Here is a 20318-nt window from a genome sequence, read left to right on the forward strand (position 1 = left end):
TGATAAGCACATACCAGACATTCCAAAGGGTTTGTAAATGGAAATAACTGCAGGGTACTAAGTTACTATGAATTTCTTTCTGGAATGGCTGGATTTAACTCTGATAACAATTGGAACAAACCTAATTTGCAATAGCATTCTTTCCTTTATATGGCAAGCTTCTCCTTCCAGGCCCCCCAGCCTCTCTCCTTTGGTGCCTCGCCAGGTCCCACCTCTTCCTGCTTGCAGCCTCCAGCGTGAGGCTCCTGCTCTCACATCACCTTCACCCTGGCTCACTCCTAACTGTAGACTCATCTCTGAGGAGTTGACATGAACGACAAGATTGTCCTGGGCTTGCCTTCAGGGGATGCAGGGATTCCAGGATGAGCCACTACGGCTCTGACAGGAGCGGATGGTCCTTGCACAACCTATGCATGCCAAGTCACTGTTGGCATTCCCCAGCCTCCTCGCTGTCTCCACCAAGGAGGCCTCGGGAGTGACTGGAATTCCTCTAGGACCAGCACTGTAGGTTGAGCTACAGAGCATTTAGAAGAGGAGATTCTTAGATCTTAGGATCAGGAGCTTTTTGCTCAGGTCACTGTTATGTTCAAAGGCTCCTGGGGAAATATCTTTCTGCCCAGAGGCCCAGCCACATCTCTTCTTTGGGCCCCCACAACTCCAAAGCTATCCTCTCAGCTTCTTCCCTGTCTCTGCTCTGCTCAGCGCTGCAGCTGGGGCTCTAAGACTCTGAGTCCATCTTCTGCCACCCCTGGGAAGCTGCAGGGCCAGGCGCCTCCATACCTGAGAGCAGGGAGTAGTGATGGGGGGAGGAAGGAAGGAAGAAAACTTTGTAGTTTTCCTTATCCCCACACCAGACTCTTGGCTGTTTTTGGTAATAGAGATGTTCTAAACTAAAGGAAGAAGAGGGACTGACTGTTGAGGGCAGCTAGCAGTTTCAATCACAGTATGACTCTGTAGGAAACAGTAGTTGGACCTCTGGGTATCTAGATGCAGCATGTCCTGGGTATGGGGTGTTACAATTGACAGGATCACCCCTGTGACCTTCACCACAAAAAGTGTGGAAACTCATACCTATGATGCCACCTCCCTGGATCCAGATGTGAGGAGGCGCCAATGACCCAGGTGAGGTAGAAACATCAATTTGGCAATCACCTTGGGAGTTCCCAAAAGCTTCTCTTGTGGTTCAGCTGGCAAAGAATCCGCCTGCAATGCAGGAGACCTGGGTTTGATCCCTGGGTTGGGAAGATCCCCTGGAGAAGAGAAAGGCTACTCACTCCAGTATTCTGGCCTGGAGAATTCCATGGACTGTATAGCCCATGGGATCTCAAAGAATCAGAAATGACTGAGCGACTTTCACTTGGGAGTTCCCAAAGGTATGGCTTTGGTTGGGGTGTGCACTCTATTTAGGGACTTCCTGAGGGGAAACTACTGATTTGGCCTTATCTATAATTGAGGAAAACTGTGAAAATGTCTAAAAGTGGAGCTTTAAGACAGCTCAGTGACGGAGCTCACTAAGCTGGTGGTTGCCTTTTGCCACATATCTTCTCTTCTTTGTGTCTGAGACCCAGACATGGTGATTGGAGACCAGCAGCCTGTGTTCTGACAGTGTTGTAGATGGAAGTCAGAACTAAGGATGGAGAAGGGGCAGGGAGAAAGGGGCCCAGATCCTTGAGGACATCATGGAGCTACCAAGTCGCCCTGAGCTAATCCCTGCAGATGTTCAGGATGTGAAACAACAAATTCAGTCCTCTAGTTTACTTAAGCACTGTTAATTTCAGCCAAACTGAATTCAAGCCAAACTGAATTTCTAACACAGACACATACACAAGCAAAAGCAAGGTATGATACAAATACATGCCAGAGCTTGTTACCGAGTCTGAGCTAGCTCTGCTTGCAGCCTGGCAGATCAATAGATAGGAGACAAGATGTTGAGGCAAGGAATATGACTTTATTCGGCAAGCCGGCAGACTGTGTCTCAAAATAACCATCTTTTGGGGTCTGGATGCCAGTATCCAGAATGGTGGGGGGAGGTGAGGAAGTAAAGTAAAAAGACAATTAATCCTGCAAATTTCGCCTGGAATGGCCAACCCAGAGTGGGGATGTATTAATTTCTTCTTTCTGTAGACATCCACAAGGTCCTGAAAAAAGGCACTTTGGTTTAACATTCAGGCAAAGAGGCAGGATTCCCTGAGGCAGGCTGTTCTGTATATACAGTGTGTATAGAAGAGGCAGATAAATAAAGGAGCTTCTCATCACAAACGGAGACCAAGAAGTTCCAGGTAACCCTGGAAAAGAAAAGGCAGTTGCTGTCACTTAAAGAAAGAAGTTTCTGTAAATGAACCTGAGTATCCAACTCCTTTTAGACCTTCCCTGACCTCAGACTAATTGAGATTCCTTGTGAAGAACATATTATATGCCATCCTTGTTGTAACTAATTAATATTGCTTCACTTACTGGTCTAAAAGCTTCAATTCAATGCACAATGAATCCTCATATGAGGTCTCCAAGGCATATTTGATTAGTAAATAAAGCATTAAAGAGATTTTTATGGTGATTACAGGAAGAGCATGTTTAGAAAACAAGTTATGCCAATTAGGTGTTAACTTAAGTTTGTTGATGTTGCAGCTACTGATGCAGCTACTGATGGTGATGTTGGTGATGGTGATGTTGGGGAGAGTAGTGACCAAATGTGAATCAGCCTCTAGACTAATTGGCCTCTTAGCCAAGCCTGCTCTTGCTTCCATGGGTGTTGCCATCACCTGGTGGTGGTAAAGGGCACATTCATGGAATGTCAGAGCCTTGGCAGCTATACCCTCTCCTGCTTTCCTCATATACCTTAAATAAGATGTCAGTGTTTGTGTATCTATCCTCTTAATGTTGGACATTTAGACAGTAACTGATTTTTCCTTTACAGTTGATTTCCAACTGTAAATGAGCCGTTGAACTGCTTTAAAGAGTGTTCTTGTGTGCACATGTAAGTGTTTGACTACTTAACAAATTTTTAAATTGTTGAGACAGACAGTATGCCATTTTTTTGTTGTAATAGTAATGGAAATTTTACCCACAATGACTATATGACAACTGACACTCCACCATAGTCTATAGTAATATCTCTTTATCAAACTCAATATTTAATATTATAAAACTATTGCATTTCATATTTGCCAAAATGATATTAAACCTTTTATTAAAATTATAGTTCTCCAAATAACTATAAGGTTTGACATCTCATTTTGCACTTATTTACTGTATGAATTTTTTTCTTTTGTGAAGGGCCTGCCCATTCACCTATTCAGCTTCTTCTTTTTTCAAAGATAAATAATATTCCATTGCATGTGTATACCACATTTCCTTTATCTTTTTATTTGTCAATGGACTTTTAGATATTATTAGTTTCCATATCTTGGCTATTGGGAACAATGCTGCAGTGAAAAGCGGGTACAGATATCTCTTCAAGAACCTGATTTCAATTTTTTTGGATATACACCCAGATTGTTGGATCATATGGTTCTTATCACCATCAAAACCCCAATGGCACTTTTACAGAATTAGAAAAACAGCTATTAGGATGGCTACCACAAACATTTTTTTGTTTTAAGATAAGCTTTGGAGAGGGTGTAATAAAACTAGAACTCATATATTCTTGATGGGGGTATAAAATGGTATACTCACTATGGAAAAATGGTTCCTCAACAGTTAAAAATAGAATGACTATGAGCATTCTTATCCAAGTTTTCATATGGATATATGTTTTCATGTCCCTTGGAGACAAATCCAGGAGTGGAATTGCAGGACAATATGGCAACTCCATGTTTCATATTTGGAGGAACTGTCAAATTGTTTCCCAAAGTGATGGCATCATTTTATATCCATACCAGCAATGGGTTCCAATTTCTTCACAACTTTGTAAACCCTTGCTATTTTCTGTCTTTATTATAGTCATCCATGTAGGTGTGAAGTGGAGTCCTGTTCTGGTTTTGATTTGCATTACTCCACAGCTAATTATGCTGAGTGTCTTCATGTGCCTTTGTGAATTTACGTATTTTCTGGGAGAGAAGCCTATTTGGAGCCTTTGTCCATTTTTAATTGGGTTATATGTCCTTTCCCTTATTGAGTTTTTGAGTTCTTCATATACTCTGCACGCGTGTGTGCTGAGTTTTTTCAGTCGTGTCCAACTCTTTGTGACCCTGTGGACTATAGCCAACCAGGCTCCTCTGTCCATGGGATTCTCCAGGCAAGAATACTGGAGTGGGTTGCCATGCCCTCCTCCAGGGGATCTTCCTGACCCAGGGATAGAATAAGTATCTCTTAACATCTCCTGTTTTAGCAGGTAGGTTCTTTACCACTAGCACCACCTGGGAAGAATTTATTGTCTGTATACAATCTCTTAAATCAGATTTATGATTTACAAATACTTCTTCCCATTATGTGGATTATATTTTCCATTTCATGACAGTGTCTTTTGAAGTATCAAAGTATTACATTTTGATGATTCAATTTGCCTGAAGCTCAGCTATGAGCCAGGTGGCAGAAATGAAAGTGGGCCTAGCCCAGATCCTAGTTTTATACCCCGTGCCCCTCAGGCCATTCTGTCTCTCTTAGCCATGGACTGAGCCAGAGGGACTGGGCAGGATCAGACTTCGGTACCCCTCAGCCTAGATTATTTAAACATTTATGTAAGATTTGCTTCAAGGAGAGGCTGAGACATAAATGAAGACAAGGATGAGGCAGACTCACCCTCCCCAGAAGGTAGCTGAGTGACAACGAGTTATCATTTAGGCTTGTCCCTCTGGGGTACCAAATCTCAGGCCAAGCATTTTATTTTATTTTATTTTTAATTGCTAGAAAATCATTTTACAATTTTGTGTTGGTTTCTGAATCAGCCATTGGCGGGGGAGGGGAGGCAAGCTCATGTCCTTCCCTCCTGAGCCTACCTCCCCTCCCCCCATTCCATTCCTCTAGGCCATCTGTAGTGAGGTGGGTGAAGCTAGAGCCTCTTATACAGAGTGAAGTATAAGACTAAAAAAATTAAAACAAGTATCATATATTAATGCATAAATGTGGAATCTAGAAAAATGGTACTGATGGTCCTAGTAGAGAACGAACTTATGGACACAGCAGGGCAAAGCGAAGGTGGGATAAATTGAGAAAGTGGCCTTGACATATACACACTATCATGTGAAAAATAGATAGTGGGAAGTTGCTAAATAACACAGGGAGCCCACCCTGTCTCTCTCTGACACCAAGCATTTTAAATCAAATAGAAGGAGTTCTGTTAAATACACCTTTCTCCATCTACTCGAATTCCAAATAATTTTCAAATGTGGTTGTCATGGTATGCAGAAAAATTAAAATAATTTACATGTAGCATGATGGATTAAACGGACCAGTCTGCTGGTGGCCTAAAATGCTCAGCCCAGGGATCCCCAGGTTCTTCCGGTGACTTCTTGGGCTAAGAGGACCCAGGGATCACAGTCCATGATTGCCCAGGGCAATCCCATTGAGAAGCTCTATTAAGCAATCACTCTTCTACAATTACCTTTCTGGAAAATTCTGGTAGTTTAACCCTTTATCAGACTCCATTCTTACCAAGGCATCCTATGTCTGTGTGTTGCAAGGACTCTGAGCTGTAGGGGATTTCAAGAGAATGGGATGGAAAATGTTGAGGGCATCTTGTAAGTAGGCAACAGAGCTTTCTTGTCGTGAGAAGGGAAGTAGGAAGGGGTCTGGATCCAGTAAAAACCTTCGGTGATCAGAACAAACAGGACACGTCACAGGTCTTCAGAACCCCACGAAGAGAGGAGGAAGAGGGAAAAGCTTCACTCTTGAGGTTCTTCTATGGATTTCTCTGTGATACCAAAGGTCTGGGTCAGCAACAGCCCCAGAGCCTCTGCAGCACCTGGAGCCCTGCAAGGACTGGCTGCAGCAGTCAGAGCTCTGGGGTCTGCAGTGGTGGGACCTGCAGTGCCTGTGGTGGCTCAGGCAGCAGCCCCCACACCCAGAGCTGCAGCAGCCCCTGGAGTTGACAATGCAGCAGGAGGAGACTGGGGGGCTCTTCAGGGGTCACTTTGGGGAGCACTTAGAGGCACAGCACTTGGAGGGTGAACTTGGGAGGTGGCTGGCACTGTTGCTGGTTCTGCTGGCAGGACATCTTGGCAAGAGATCGATCAACCTGCAAGAGAATAATTAGAGTTTTTGACAGGTTAAATCAAGAGTCATGCTCTTTATCTCTTTGAGTGAATTTAATGAGTTCATGATAAATACATTCTGAGACATGTGGAAAAGCATCCAGAAAGAAATAATATAAATTATTCCCTGAGTTAAAAGTACATAGATTTAAATCCAAATGTAGTGAATATTTATTCTCATTGAAAGCAGGGATTTCTCCATCTTCAAAGACTTGCATGCAGAATTCAAGTTTCTCAAGTGCCATCATTTTAATACAAATAGGCCCCTAATCTCAGTGAAGTCAATACACACCTTTTAACCCAGGACAGCTTCCAGAGTGGCAGAGTGCCAGTGACTTCTTGGTGCTGTGTTGTTAGTCGCTCAGTAGTGTCCAGCTTTTTGTGATGCCATGGACGGTAGCCCTCCAGGCTCCTCTGTCCTTGGGATTCTCCAGGCAAGAATATGGAAGTGGGTAGCTGTTCCCTTTGCAGGGGATCTTCCCGACCCAGGAATCAAACCCAGGTCTCCCACACTGCAGGCAGATTCTTTAATGCCTGAGCCACCAGGGAAGCCCAAACACTTCTTAAGTCAGTCTTTCCCTCTTCTTCTGAATGTTATTCCTACTCAGTGTAGCAGGAATCGAAGACAGCCCCTTCTTCCCACAGCCTCCCTCCTTCCTCCTCACCTTCTGCTCTGCTCTTAACCTCCTAGCCGTCAACTCCTCCCCAGTCCTGCTCAGAGTCCCTCTGGCTCCACTTCCCACTCACCCTGGTCACAGGCAGGAGTCCCTGGGGAGTCAGAGTGGATGAGATGCTAGAGCCAGGATGTCTTTGGCTCCGGGATTGGCCCAGGAGGGGCAGGAGGTGGTTCTTACACAAACAGGCACATGCTGGGTCATTCCTGACATTCCCCTGCTTCCTTGTCCCTACCTCCCAAGAGACCATGGGAGCTTCCAGAATCGTCTCTAGGGCAGGGGCTAAGGGGCTTTACCAGCCACAGCCTCCCTCAGGCTGAGTGCTGAGGAACTGACTGTAGATCCCCAAAGATCCAGGCCCTGGATGAATACTCATGGGGTGACTTCTAAGGAAACCAGAAAAGTGTTTTAGGCCATCTTTTTCCAATCCCCAAGTAAGGTCTTTGAGCCCTGCTTCCATGGCCTGGCTGGTTTCTTGAGAACTGACTCAGGAACCATGTCCTTCCTTTCTAATACACTCCACACATCCTTCCCTCCCTGGTCAGAGCCTCATTCCTGATGCCCGTGTCCCTGGCTAACACACAGGTCCCAGCTGACAGGATCATGAGAGGACCAATGTGGTTCTTCAAGTTCCTTTGGTGGCAATGACGATTGTGACTAAACCCCTTCCCTCATACTCTTTAACATAGCAGTTCTATTATACATAAATCCTCTCTCAAATTGAAGCCATGATATCAGGGATCAAAGTACAGCTCTGCTGTTTATTAACTACGTGTGCGTGTTTCCTCCGTCTTGTCCAACTCTTTGCCACTCCATGACTGTAACCTGCCAGGCTCCTCTGTCCATGGAATTCTCCAGGCAAGAATACTGGAGTAGGTTGTCATTCCCTTTCCTGGGGGATCTCCCCAACCCAGAGATTGAACCCAGGTCTACACTGCAGGCAGATTCTTTACCATCTGAACCACGAGGGAAGCCCCATATAAAAACTTAAGCAGTTATTTGGTAGGTGAAATGCATACAGCCCCATCAACCTCATCATATCAACAAACTTAACAAAAATCTTCATCAATTTTCAGTAAAATATATAGAATTAGTTGTGACCTCACGTGTTCCACTGACAACCACATGACAGATGCCCTTTGTCTTCCATTCACTGTGATTTCCATTAGCCCAGCAGATGCAGGTCATATTTTGACATTGTCCAACTCCTCCACCAAGTCCTGCCTCAGCTTCACTCCCTTCTTACCCAGCACTCCATGCTGCAGATGCCATGAGGTTCTCTCAAGAGTTTCGTGTCACACGCCATGATCCCAAGCTTCATTCTTTCACTCCTTACCCATCCCATTTCCATGATCCAGTAAGCTCAGCTGAATCAACACACATATAATAGAAGGCAAACACTTTATTCCCATCAGGGGATCTGCAGAGCAGTGCACACACATGTGCCCCATCACTTAGCACATAGGATCTACTGAGTTGTTCCATTGTCCATCTGTCTCTATGAGCTAGTCAAAAGCAGTTCTGTGTGTCTCTGCATTACCAGTGCCCACAAAGGATAAATCCTGAGTGCAGGGTATGTGAGCTGAATGAGAAAATAAAAGCAGAATGGCAGCCAGTGGGCCTGAGCTATGGGTAATTGAATCGTCATTGAAACTTCCTGTTCTGTTTGTCCTTCCTCACAATCTGTGCCTCAGAAACTGCTGACAGCCTGGTCCTGGAAGGATGTGGTCCTGTCACCTTGGGCTGAGCTTGAGGACACTCACCTGGGCTGTGCAACAGAAAGCTCAGCATAAAAGGGCTCGGGTCCTGGGATCCAAGGTCCACAGTCGCCTCAACAAGAGCCTCTCCTGCTTGCACAGACTTAGGTGAGTGTCAGCTGGGCAGAGAGCCTGAGCTGAGGGGGCTGAGCAGATGAACCTGTGCTTCAGCCAGGAGGCAGCAGTAGGAAGACAGGATGGAGGTGGCAGAAATGGGCCCATGGCGAGCGGCAAGGCTGGGATTGTGAGGAAGAAGAGTCCACACGCCATGTCAAGGGTTTTGTGATGCAGCAGACCTCAGCGTCTCTCCTTCCTCATTTTCCCAGACCTGCACCCTTTTCTCCTCACACCCTCAGTGATCTCCTTGCTCCTCACTTGGTGTCTGGAATGTACTTAGTCTCTCAGTCATGTCCGATTCTTTGTGACCCCATAGACTGGAGCCCACCAGGCTCCTCTGTCCATGGGGATTCTCCAGGTAAGAATACTGGAGTGGGTTGCCATGCCTTCCTCCAGGGGATCTTCCTGACCCTGGGATTAAACCCAGGTCTCCTGCCTTGCAGGCGTATTCTTTACCGTCTGAGCCACAAGCGAAGCCCAAGAATACTGGAGTGAGTAGCCTATCCCTTCGCCAGAGGATCTTCCCGACCCAGGAATCGAACCGGAATCTCCTGCACTGCAGGCGATTTATGGGACAGTTGTGTGTCGTGTGCACTGCCTGCCTGAAGGGGGCGCCATTCACACTACATCTGTAGGGTGTTCGCAGTGTCTCTGGAGACTCACCTGGAAGTCTGCCAGCTTCCTTTCCTTCCAGGAGAGAGATGAAGCAAAGACAACAGAAAGCAAACAGTAGGCACATTTAACTCCAAATCAGATTCCATCTCTCTTCTGTGTCGGGAGCCGCTGGGATGCGCCCAGTCGGTGACAAGGTCATAGGACAAGAGAGGAACCTGCAAGGCAGCTCTTCCCCTCGAGGTTGTCCCGGGGGTCCGGTATGTCCCTTTCTTCCTTCTGTCTTACTGTTGTTGGGCTTTCTATTAATTTTTGGAAATATAATGTATAGTAATAAAGCCTCACTGGAAAAGTCCAAGCCTTTTTGGAAATGCTCATGATTGCTCTGGCTCAGGGCACGACCATAAACATCAAGTCAAAAAAGAAAAGGCCACAGGTATAATTTGGCTGCTTGCTTAAAAGATTATAATGTTCTAGAATAGAAAAGGGTAGAGGCATTTAGATTTAGAAGTAGATACACTGCTTCAGTTTACTTGCTCCTTGGTTAAAAGGGTTTTCACTATTGCTATTTCCTTGCTGCTATTTGTTTATTGTTTCCCTTTCTTTAAACAACATGGGATATTGTGGGTATTTTTGTAAAATTAGAAAATGGGGTACATAGGATTTTAATAGAAGATTTATATTAACCAGCTTCACTGCCATTATCTCACTATTAATAGAGGTGTTTTGCTGCTTTAGAGGTGTTTTTGCTGTTTAATAGTTAATCATTGTAAATTGAGATTTTGTGGTTTCAGGTAAAAAAAAAATATCAGGGTTTTCTCATGGTACTATTCTCAGAAATGTCAAACATGTTACTGTGACCCTTCCCATGTATTGTTTTATTGTCCAAAGAATTTACACTATACCTGAGATTTGTGGAACATTGTTTTTGTTAGAGTAAGAATGTTAGGCCATTGAGGCAAGAAGACTATGTACGGGACATTTAAGTATAAACCCTGTAATCGAAAACGTTCTAGATAAATGCATAAGGGAAAAACATGGGAAAAAAATATTGACGGAAGCACAAACCAATATCTGATGTAATATGTGGTGACTTAACGGGGAGGTAACGTTCATTCTATAAAAACTGAGCTATCCTAAATATATTTTAAAAAAAGCTACCTCTTCTATGCAACCTTCTGTGTGTGTGTGTGTGTGTGTGTGTGTGTGTGTGTGTGTCTGTCTATCTGTCTTCCTTGCCAATGCCACTCATCCCTTGGGTATTCCTGGTCCTTCTGGGGCTGGACCTCAGCACTTCTGATCCTGACTCCAGGAGCAATTGGTCTGAAGGGAGAAAGACCTACAAATAAATTATACAGTGGCCTGAACCTTCTGCGTTGACACGTACTTGTTTCATTTCTGTTTTGCTCAGGTTTGCTGACCTCCCGCCGAGATGTCCTGCCAGCAGAACCAGCAGCAGTGCCAGCCCCCTCCCAAGTGCCCCTCCCCCAAGTGCCCCCAAAGAGCCCAGCACACGGTCTTCCTCCAACCTCTTCAGGCTGTGCCCCCACCTCCGAGGGCGGCTGCTGCCTGGGCCCCCACAGGTGCCGCAGGTCCCGCCGCTGCCGGCACCAGAGCTAGGTCTCCTGTGATAGGGACAGTGGTCTGCAGTCCGGGTGCTCTTGCTGTGGCCAGGGATCTGGGGGCTGCTGCTGACCTGGATCATGAGATTAAGTAAAAACATTTGGTTCTAACGTGACTGGAATCTACCTCTTCTGGTGCATTTGGTTCCTGTGCCCTTCTCTCCTGTACAGATCTCCCTTGGAGATTTCCAAATGTTTTCCCAGAAGGTTTTCCCAGAAGGCTTCAAGAGCTCAGGAGAGCTTCACCTCTCCTTCTTGATGTCCTTGTGAAAAAATAGAGCTTTTCTTTCACATTGCAACCTTTGTCTAACGTGTCCATGTCTTCGCCCCACCCCAGGCCGCCCAATGTTGGGTGCAGAACCCTGTCTCAGGAACACAAACATAGCAGCTCATACTCTCCTCAACTCACAGGAAGCTTTGGGGGATCATGTACTAGGGTGAAGGTAGGGTTAAGGGTGGGGGGGACAAGTTAGTGAAAGTCTTAAGTTTTCCTGTAGGAAAGAGAGGAGATAGTACGGATGTTGAAATCCTCAGGGTCAACTCACGGAGTTTCTGTAAGAACGTTGTTCCAGGCTCCTCAGCTGAATGCAGGGCTGAGAGGGCAGAGAATCAGAAAGAGGCCAAAGAAGAACAAGATTAAAGAGGATGGAAGAGGAGACTATTAAGCCAGTCATCAATGAAGGATGAGAGAGGAGAGGTTGTAGAGTGTAAATGGGAAGAATTTGAAACTGGGGGATGGGAAGGGGTGGATTGGAGAAGCTCACCAAATGAAGGGGTTCTGAGAGTGTGAGCTAGGAGGAGATGCAGAATGAAGGGCATGGTGGATGGGGAAGGAGCAGCACTCAAGAGCAAAGGAAACTGCCAAGAGTAAAGGGGCTGCAAAGAGGCCCAGTGAATGCAGAATCTTGCTCTGCACAGGGCATCTCTTTCCCTGACAGCTCCTGACTTTTCACCTGACTCACTCTCCGGAAAGCTCCATTTGGGTGAAAGAAGACCCCCTTCTTCCCCGTGCTCAGGTCCTGTGGTTGCTTTCACACAAAGTGCTCAGCTGTTCTCTAGGAAGCAAGGAGAAAGGAAAATCCCTGGGGAGCCTGGAAAGGGGAGGATGGGAGTAGAATGGGAGTGCAACCCACAGTCAGATGGTGCTCCACAGTCAGAAGGTGCTCAGCGGGAGAATTTTTATAATTCCATGAGGTCACAGACAGGGGGCAAGCTGGGAGTGGCACAGAGCTCTGGAAAGCCATGGAAATGAGCTGCATGGTCCAGCTGAGGCCCCTGAGTGGCACCCTGGGAGCCCAGCCATGGCCATGCCAGGGAGGGAACGAGGAGAAGCACCAGACTGGGCAGCTCCTTGGCCCCCGGGCTGCCCCAACCCTGATGCTCTGTGGTCCTTGTGACCCAGAGCAAGAGAGGTTCGCAGAGCTGTGACAGCAGCAGGGGTCTCCAGAATGCTCTGGTATAGTGTCAGTGGGATGTGTGGTCCTCGTGAGGGATCAGGTAGCCTTTCCCCCGCCAGAGCTGGCATCACAGAAGAATGAGACTGGAGACAAACAGTCTAAAGGATATGTGAGATTTAGACATGGGGAGGGAGATGACATTGTTGGTTTTTCTTGGCAGGACATCTCTGCTCAGTGACACTGGGGGAAATTAGTAAAGCAGATATAACATTGAAATATATATATATATATACACACACACACACACACACATACACACACACACACACACACGCATACATAAACTGTCCTTTTGCCCTTTCAATGACATTTTGCATATCCTGACTCTATGACTCTCAGCCCACAGTGTAAGGAACCTGAAGGCAGCAGGGAAACAGAAAGGCCTTTGGGCAGAGACGATCTGGATCAAGACTGTTGATCAACCCCCAGATTTTCTCTTTTCCTCCTTTGATGTATAGCCAAGGGGCAAAAAGGGGGACCCTATATGAAGAGTGGAGACAGTGAAGGGTTATCATCTGAGTGGCAGATCCTCAAACTCTCCAGCCCCAGGCCTTCAACATTCCCTTGGTAGATTCCCAGACATGTTTCTGATAAAAGGGAGCTGAGTAGTCCCTAAGCTGCTCAAATGTCTGCCCTTGACCCTCAGGACTTTTGAAGGCTGGGTGTTTATAATTCTTCATTCATTCAAACAACGTACATTGAGTACACATTTCAGAAATGTGTTGAACATAGAGAATTCAGCACTGTATCAGACACAGTTCCCAGCCTTGAGAAGCTTGTTGTGTAACAGACAGAGTATAGACTGACATGAAATGAAATTATCATTAACTGGAATGGTACTTGCTATAAGTGTGTGGGAAGTCCTTGGAACTTAGGTCATAGAGTTTGGACATCTTGTCAAATGGACAAGTTCCCATTTGACAAGATTGAGGCATCTAGCCATTGTCACTTGTACCACTTGTGGACAGTGAATGAGATCTTCAGACTTCCAAATGGCTCTTGGTGTAAGGCAGGAGCTAAGATGTTGCTGTGTGGTAACCCAGTTAAGGTGTTTAAGAGGAACTCATGGGATTCAAGAGCCAGGAGTCCCTGGGCTGGAGATTTCCAGAAGGAAGGAGAAAATAGCTGCATTTTTCCACTGTATTTTATTTTAACTTTGTAGAATGAAGTAATGACTTAACATGACATATGTAAAAAAATGGACGTCTTTGATGAGACATTATTGTTGCAATAATGATTCTGAACTTTCTAGATACACAAAGGCTGTGGGAACAGTCTTTCTCTTCAAAACTTGAATATTCTGTAATCACGGCCAGTATTTGAGCCTTTTCAAAATTTATACTAAGGCTTTAAGAATAGGTAGTATGAGCTGGAAAGAAGTGAGGTTAGTGGTCAATATGCCCACTGAGATAATTTTAAAACATAGCTAAAAATTCCTCGACTCTCTGCTCATTGAGAAATAAAGTCTGTGTTCCCTCCCCTTAAATCTAGACAGGCTTATGACAGCTCTAACCCATAGACTATGGTAGAAGTGATGCTGTGTAACTTCTGAGCCTGGACCATGAAAGGTCGTGCAGATTCCTCCTGGTCCTCTTGGGATGCTGTCTCTGGGAGGTACCATGTGAATAGTCTCAGGACCACCCCAAGATTATCATCATGCTAGAGAGGCCAGGAATAAAGCATGCAGCTGAAGCCAGCATCAACTCCAGTTTTCTGAGTGAATGACTCTTTATTGCTATTGGATTCGAAAACTAGCATTCAATAGCCAAAAAGTAATGGAAATGAGTTCCATTCTACATCAAATCTCTTGAAAAACAATGTACAGGCATCCAGTCTGCAACCCTCTGAGATGCTCCTCATGTCCTCTTTTTTTCTGTTTTCTCAAAGCCCAGAGGCTCTCATTTGCTGGATGCCCCATGCATTCTTTCCAGAAAAGCCCTCACTTTGGGTTTCTTGAGAGTTCACTGCCTGTCCAGTTCACCTCTCTCTCCCAAGTTCATTATTTTCAGATGAACTTGCTCTTTCTCCACCAGTTCTTTCTTTCGCCTCCAAGTCCTCCATCCTCTTTGGTCTCATTTTCCTCAATGTCTGATCCTTCACACTAGCCTCAGCAGAGAAACAGATTCCGAGGACAGCTCATCCCTCCTCTCCCATGTTATACATGGACTTTTTGTGAGAGTGTTCTCAGCAACCAGACAGCTCCTCTTCTCCCATCTGCCACCCCCAAAACTCCCACTGGGCCGCCCACACAAGCCCATGTGAGAAAAAGCAGACCTATTAATGTTCCAGGCCCCTGCCAGGATCATTCCCTGGTGCAGGCAAGCCAGGGAATTGAGGGAGGGGGTTGGGTGGAGCAGTCAATGGACAGGTGAGAGGCATGTGGTGTGAGAAGAGGTTTTATTTCCCTATGTGGTCAAACAGGTGAGAACACTGTGAGGCACAGAGCAGGGAGCCCACAGGCTCTTGGGAAACACACCTTAGAGCCTCCTAGGGAGAGCTCACCACCCTGCTGTGAACATTTCAGCCAGTCAGCCTGGAAAACAAAGATTAGGGTGTCCAAGAAAGGATGCATCAAGCTGGGGCTTTTCCTTGGCTTTTGGATTTTTGTTTCCTCTGAAATCACGTGTCTCAGCATCAGGAGGCCAGGTCAGCAGCAGCCCCCAGATCCCTGGCCACAGCCAGAGCGCCCGGACTGCAGACCACCATCGCCATCGCAGGAGCTGGAGCTCTGGTGCCGGCAGCGGTGGGACCTGGGACGCCTGTGGGGGCCCAGGCAGCAGCCGCCCTCGGAGGTGGGAGCGCAGCACGAGGAGGCTGGAGGCAGACGCTGGGCTGGGCTCTTTGGGGGGCACTTGGGGGAGGGGCACTTGGGAGGGGGCTGGCACTGCTGCTGGTTCTGCTGGCAGGACATCTCGGCGGGAGTTCAGTGAGCCTGGACACATTCAAGGAAAAGGTCAGGGCACAAGCTAAATAAAGGCCAGTATCTCTGCTGTGAGCAGTCTTACTAGGGCCTATGCTCCTAATCCCAGCTGCTTCCTGAGCTGTGATTTTCAGGAGAAAAGTAGAAATGGATCTCAAGTTCAACTGACCTGGCAAGACAGTTCCCTCACTCTACTCCTTCCCAGAACCATGCTATCAGCCTCTAAGTGGGCCCCGTAGAAACACAGAGGCAAATACACCCCACTGGGGAGTGACCTGTGGAGGATGTCTCTGGGTGCATGCGTGTTTCAGGATGAAGCGTGGGGGTGGTGCTGAGAGCCATGTGTCCCAGGCCCCAATGCCTCCCACACAGGTCCTTGCTCACTGCCCCCTACCCTGTTCCCAATTGCCCCCCAAAGTCTGATTCTTGCTGCCTCCACAGACACCTCTGCTTTCCTCTTCCCCACCAACCATGAGTTTGTCTCCCCCACACTCCTAACTGAAGCTCTGTCCCTTTCCAGTCACTCACCGCTGCAGTGGAGGCAGAAGGATGCTCCTGAGTAGGCTGTGGATGCGCAGTTCAGAGCAGAAGCCCTTTTATCCTATGCTGGGTGTGTGATGCACGGCCTGAGCATCCTGCTGCTTTCACAACAAGGGGAGGGCAATGACAACACACACTTCCTACTTGTTTGCCTCGTGTCTTCTTGGGCATGAATCTAAAATTCTACTAAGGTGGAACCAGGATGTCCCTGTGACTGCTGAACCAGTTCCTACTCAGAGCTGCTCTGGATCTATTGCTATGTCTTTAGTCATTCATTCACTTCCATTCCTAGACCAAGCTCTGTCCATTTTACTTCATTTGTCAAGAATAATATAGAGAGATGTATGACAGGTTTCTTCTCTGATTATCTCACAGGTTAAATAGATCATGACACAGAGAAGTAAATATATATTTTAAAATAATTTTTTAAAGTCTTTATTGAATTTGTTACAATATTGCTTCTGTTTCATGTTTTCGTTTTTTTGGCCACAAGGCATATGAAATCTTAGCTCCCTAACCAGGGATTGAACCCTCACATCCTGTATTTGAAAGTGAAGTTCTAACCTCTGGGTGGCCAAGAAAGTCCCTAGGCAAGTAAGTATATTGATCTATTGAGATAAGTGCTATCACAGAAGCGTTTACAAAGAACTCAAGCCTAAAATTTTAGCTTGTGATGGTCAGTCCCCCTTGTCCCCACATTGCACTGCAAGTTCCAAACAGTAAAGGAGACTTCAGTGTTCTCTGAAGTCTGGTCAAGGTCAGCTGGTCAAGGTCATTGTCCTGAGGGAGAAGGGAGATGTGTAGGGTAAGGGATGGAGGTGGGAGCCAGTTCTTGTCTAAGACAGACAGGTTCCTGAGAGGACCTCGCTGTCCCATGAGGCAGCATGGGCAGCAGTAGAGGAGTCCCACTAAGAAGGAGCCTACAGCTCTAGATGTGACGAGATTCACGATTGATACTATTAACAAGGAGGAGGAGAAGGGGAGTGGGGCGAAGTCCACTCTTCACTGAGGCTCTGTTGTGTCCATATCTGCCAATGTGCACTATTGATTCTAACACCATAGAAGCTAATAGAAGGAAATGGTTCAAGTGTTGGAAGAGCTAAGAGAAGGGAAACTGTGCAAATGATAATAATGAACCATTTTGCAAAATGGTTGGTAATTTTAAGGTTGACCATGGTGGAGGTTTTATATGAGCCTCATTTGATATCATAGACCTAATAATGGCTAAATTGAAAGTGTTCGTTGCTCAGTCATGTTTGACTCTTTGTGACCCCATGGACAGTGGCCTGCCAGGATCCTCTGTCCACAGAATTCTCCACAGGCAAGAATACTGGAGTGGGTAGCCATTCTCTTCTCCAGGGGATCTTCCTGACCCAGGGATCGAACCCGGGTCTCCTACATTGCAGGCAGGTTCTTTCCCATCTGGGTGCTATTTTCCCATTGAATTTAACAGTGACATTACATATCCATTCCTCATCAAACTGTATCTCCAATATGAAAAATATATTACATTACACTTACCAAAAATAAATTTATCATTGACACTTCAGCATTCACATACTTAAATTTAATTAAATAGAATTAAATAAAACTTTATTATAGCAAATGTATTACATTACATTCCAATTTCTTATAAGCGTAAAGAACTAGCTACCTGTTTTTAGACACAAAATTAATAGTAAAGGCTATGGTGTCCTTTTTCTCTTCAATGTACAATTTACTTGTTTTGAATCAGTGATTCCAAAAGTTCTTCCAGGATACATGTGGGAAAATAAATGGTCCTGGACAGGGGGGCTGATGGTGTATTTTCACCCAGATATCTCAGTTAAATATATATTCCAGGAAGATCCCCTGGAAAAGAGAATGGCTACCCACTCCAGTATTCTTGCCTGGAGAATTCCGTGGACAGAGGAACCTGGCAGGTTACTGTCCATGGGGTCACAAAGAGTCAGACATGACTGAGCAACTAACACTTTCACGTTAACCACTATAAGGTCTATGATATCAAATGAGGCTCATACAAAACCTCCTAAGGCAAAATGTGTAGGTGGAAGGGAGGAGAACTGACTCAGTCTTAGGGTTCAAATCTAGCTGCAGAAGGGAGCTAATTATTTTTCCATGCAATATGCTTTTCTAGAAATAAGCACAGAGGCCATGTTTAACCCCAGCAATGTGTGATTCTGAGGTGCTGTGGGGCTACACTTTGGGTGTAACACGTGTGCCCAGTCAGTGTGACTCAAAACGTTTCAGAACCTGCCAATAGAACTGCTTTCTGGTCCTGGTGCATCACCAGCTGACTGGTAGCTGGCTTCCTTCCAGCCCCACCCCTGAGTCCTTGTCTTAGTCCCTGTCTCCCGATGTGCCCATTCTCTTCCTCCTTGTGATGGAGCTCCTTAATTTCACACCTCTCTCCTGGAATCTTGCCAGGTAACTCAGTGGTAAAGAATTCACCTGCCACTGAAGGAGGCATAGAGACAAGGGTTCGATCCCTGGGTGGTGAAGATCCCCTGCAGGAGGGATGGCAATCCACTCCAATATTCTTGCCTGGGAAATCTCATGGACAGAGGAGCCTGGTGGGCTACAGTTTGCAAAGAGTCAGACATGTCTGAGCATGCACATTCTCCTGGAACTTCCCCCACCTCACAGCCAGGGCTTTCCTTCTCAGAACAGAGTCCACAGTGAGCCTGAGAAGACCAAGGAAGACACTTGAATTCACAGCTCAAAGCATGTATCGACTCCAAAGATGCTTTACTGCGAAGATGTCAGATTCTGAGATAAAACATGGAGAAGAAACTAATATGGAGAAGGAACTGACCTGGTTGGCCTAAAACGAGGATCTTATGATCTAGTAATGTGTATGTGAACTCCGGAGCAGGAAGTGCTTTATCTGAGGTCCAGCTCCCAGGCAAGCCTTCTGAGCCAGGTGTCTTAGTAACAAAGAAACAAGCAAGGAGTAGCCCTTCTCATCGGCAATTTATGACTGATGTTGTGAAAAGGGGAAGATGAGAAAAGCAAGGCCCAAAGTGGTATCCTGGAAAGGTATTTCTCCTTGTAGTTTACATCCTTTTGTTTTCTTATTATCAGATACCGAGTACAGACCGGAACTAACAATAATCCTTGGTTTTTATTGTATGCTGGTCATTGGTCCACACATGCCCCCTCTTAATTTTTCTACCTATCAATCATTTAAATAAAAACACACAAAAGTCTACCACCTAAGTGAAATAATAATTTTATAGTAAATTACATGGACCTACTGAGTTCTCTGTCATCCCATGTCCCAGCCAACTGACATAACCAAAATCCTGAATTTTATACTTAATGTTCTTTCTTTCTTCCCTTTTAATATATTTTGGTCACATTTGTATATATTCCTAAAAAGCACTGTTTTAAATTTTTTCTATTATTAAGTCAGATTCCTTGAGGTATATTTTGTTGCTATTTAGTCACTAAGTTGTATCTGACTCTTTGCGACCCCATGAGCTGTAGCCCACCAGGCTCCTCTGTCCACGCTCTCCAGGCAAGACTACTAAAGTGGGTTGCCATTTTCTTCCCCAGGGGATCCTCCCAACCAAGGGTTTGAACCTACATCTCTGCATTGGCAGTAGGATTCTTTACCACTGAGCCACCAGGGAAGCCAAGGTATATGTCACATACTCTAAAAAAATCACCCGTTGGAGTATACAATTCCATGGGCTTTAACTAACAGATAACTGCGGTCATGTAACTACTGCTACAATTAAGATATGGAACAAGTCCATCACCCCAATATATTCCCTCCCCCATCCCAACCCTGGGCAACCACCAATCTATTTTTTAGTCTTTATAGTTTTATCTTTTCCAGAATGTCATATAATTCAGTTCAGTTCAGTCACTCAGTCGTGTCCGACTCTTTACGACCCCATGGACTACAGCACGCCAATCTGTCCATCACCAACTCTCAGAGCTTACACAAACTCATGTCCATTGAGTCGGTCATGCCATCCAACCATCTCATCCTCTGTTTTCCCCTTCTCCTCCCACCTTCAATCTTTCCCAGCATCAGGGTCTTTTCCAATGAGTCAGTTCTTTGCATCAGGTGGCCAAAGGATTGGAGTTTCAGCTTCAGCTTCAGTCCTTCCAATTAATATTCAAGACTGATTTCCTTTAGGATGGACCAGTTGGATCTCCTTGCTGTCCAAGGATTCTCAAGAGTCTTCTCCAGCACCACAGTTCAAAAGCATCAATTCTTTGGCTCTCAGCTTTCTTTATAGTCCAACTCTCATATCCATATGTGATGACTGGAAAAAACAAAGCTTTGACTAGATGGACATTTGTCAGCATATAATTAGAACTATATAATATGTGACATTGAAAACCTGACTTTTTTCACATAGAAAAATGTGTTTAAAATTTATTCCTGTTGTTTCATATAGTAGCAGCTCATTCCTT

General features: G+C 45.6%; 1 protein-coding gene and 1 pseudogene across 1 annotated transcript; one reads left to right on the plus strand and one right to left on the minus strand.

Moving 5' to 3' along the window:
• Positions 1-10780: 10780 nt before the first annotated feature.
• LOC122428476 lies at positions 10781-11043 on the plus strand (annotated as a pseudogene).
• Positions 11044-14807: 3764 nt separating this feature from the next.
• Positions 14808-15919, minus strand: LOC122427376 (late cornified envelope protein 3B-like). The gene is made up of 2 exons (XM_043446805.1): positions 15876-15919; positions 14808-15359 (listed from the first exon to the last, which is right to left on the minus strand). Exon 2 carries the CDS (start codon positions 15336-15338, stop codon positions 15075-15077), a length of 264 nt encoding a protein of 87 aa, XP_043302740.1. The 5' UTR covers positions 15339-15359; positions 15876-15919; the 3' UTR covers positions 14808-15074.
• Between the last annotated feature and the right edge of the window lie 4399 nt (positions 15920-20318).

The sequence above is a fragment of the Cervus canadensis genome, chromosome 2, assembly GCF_019320065.1.
Source record: "Cervus canadensis isolate Bull #8, Minnesota chromosome 2, ASM1932006v1, whole genome shotgun sequence".
Lineage (NCBI taxonomy): Eukaryota > Metazoa > Chordata > Mammalia > Artiodactyla > Cervidae > Cervus > Cervus canadensis.

Excerpts from the sequence above, each read along its gene's own strand:
- LOC122427376 (XM_043446805.1), bottom strand. The coding sequence starts at position 15,338 with ATGTCCTGCCAGCAGAACCAGCAGCAGTGCCAGCCCCCTCCCAAGTGC.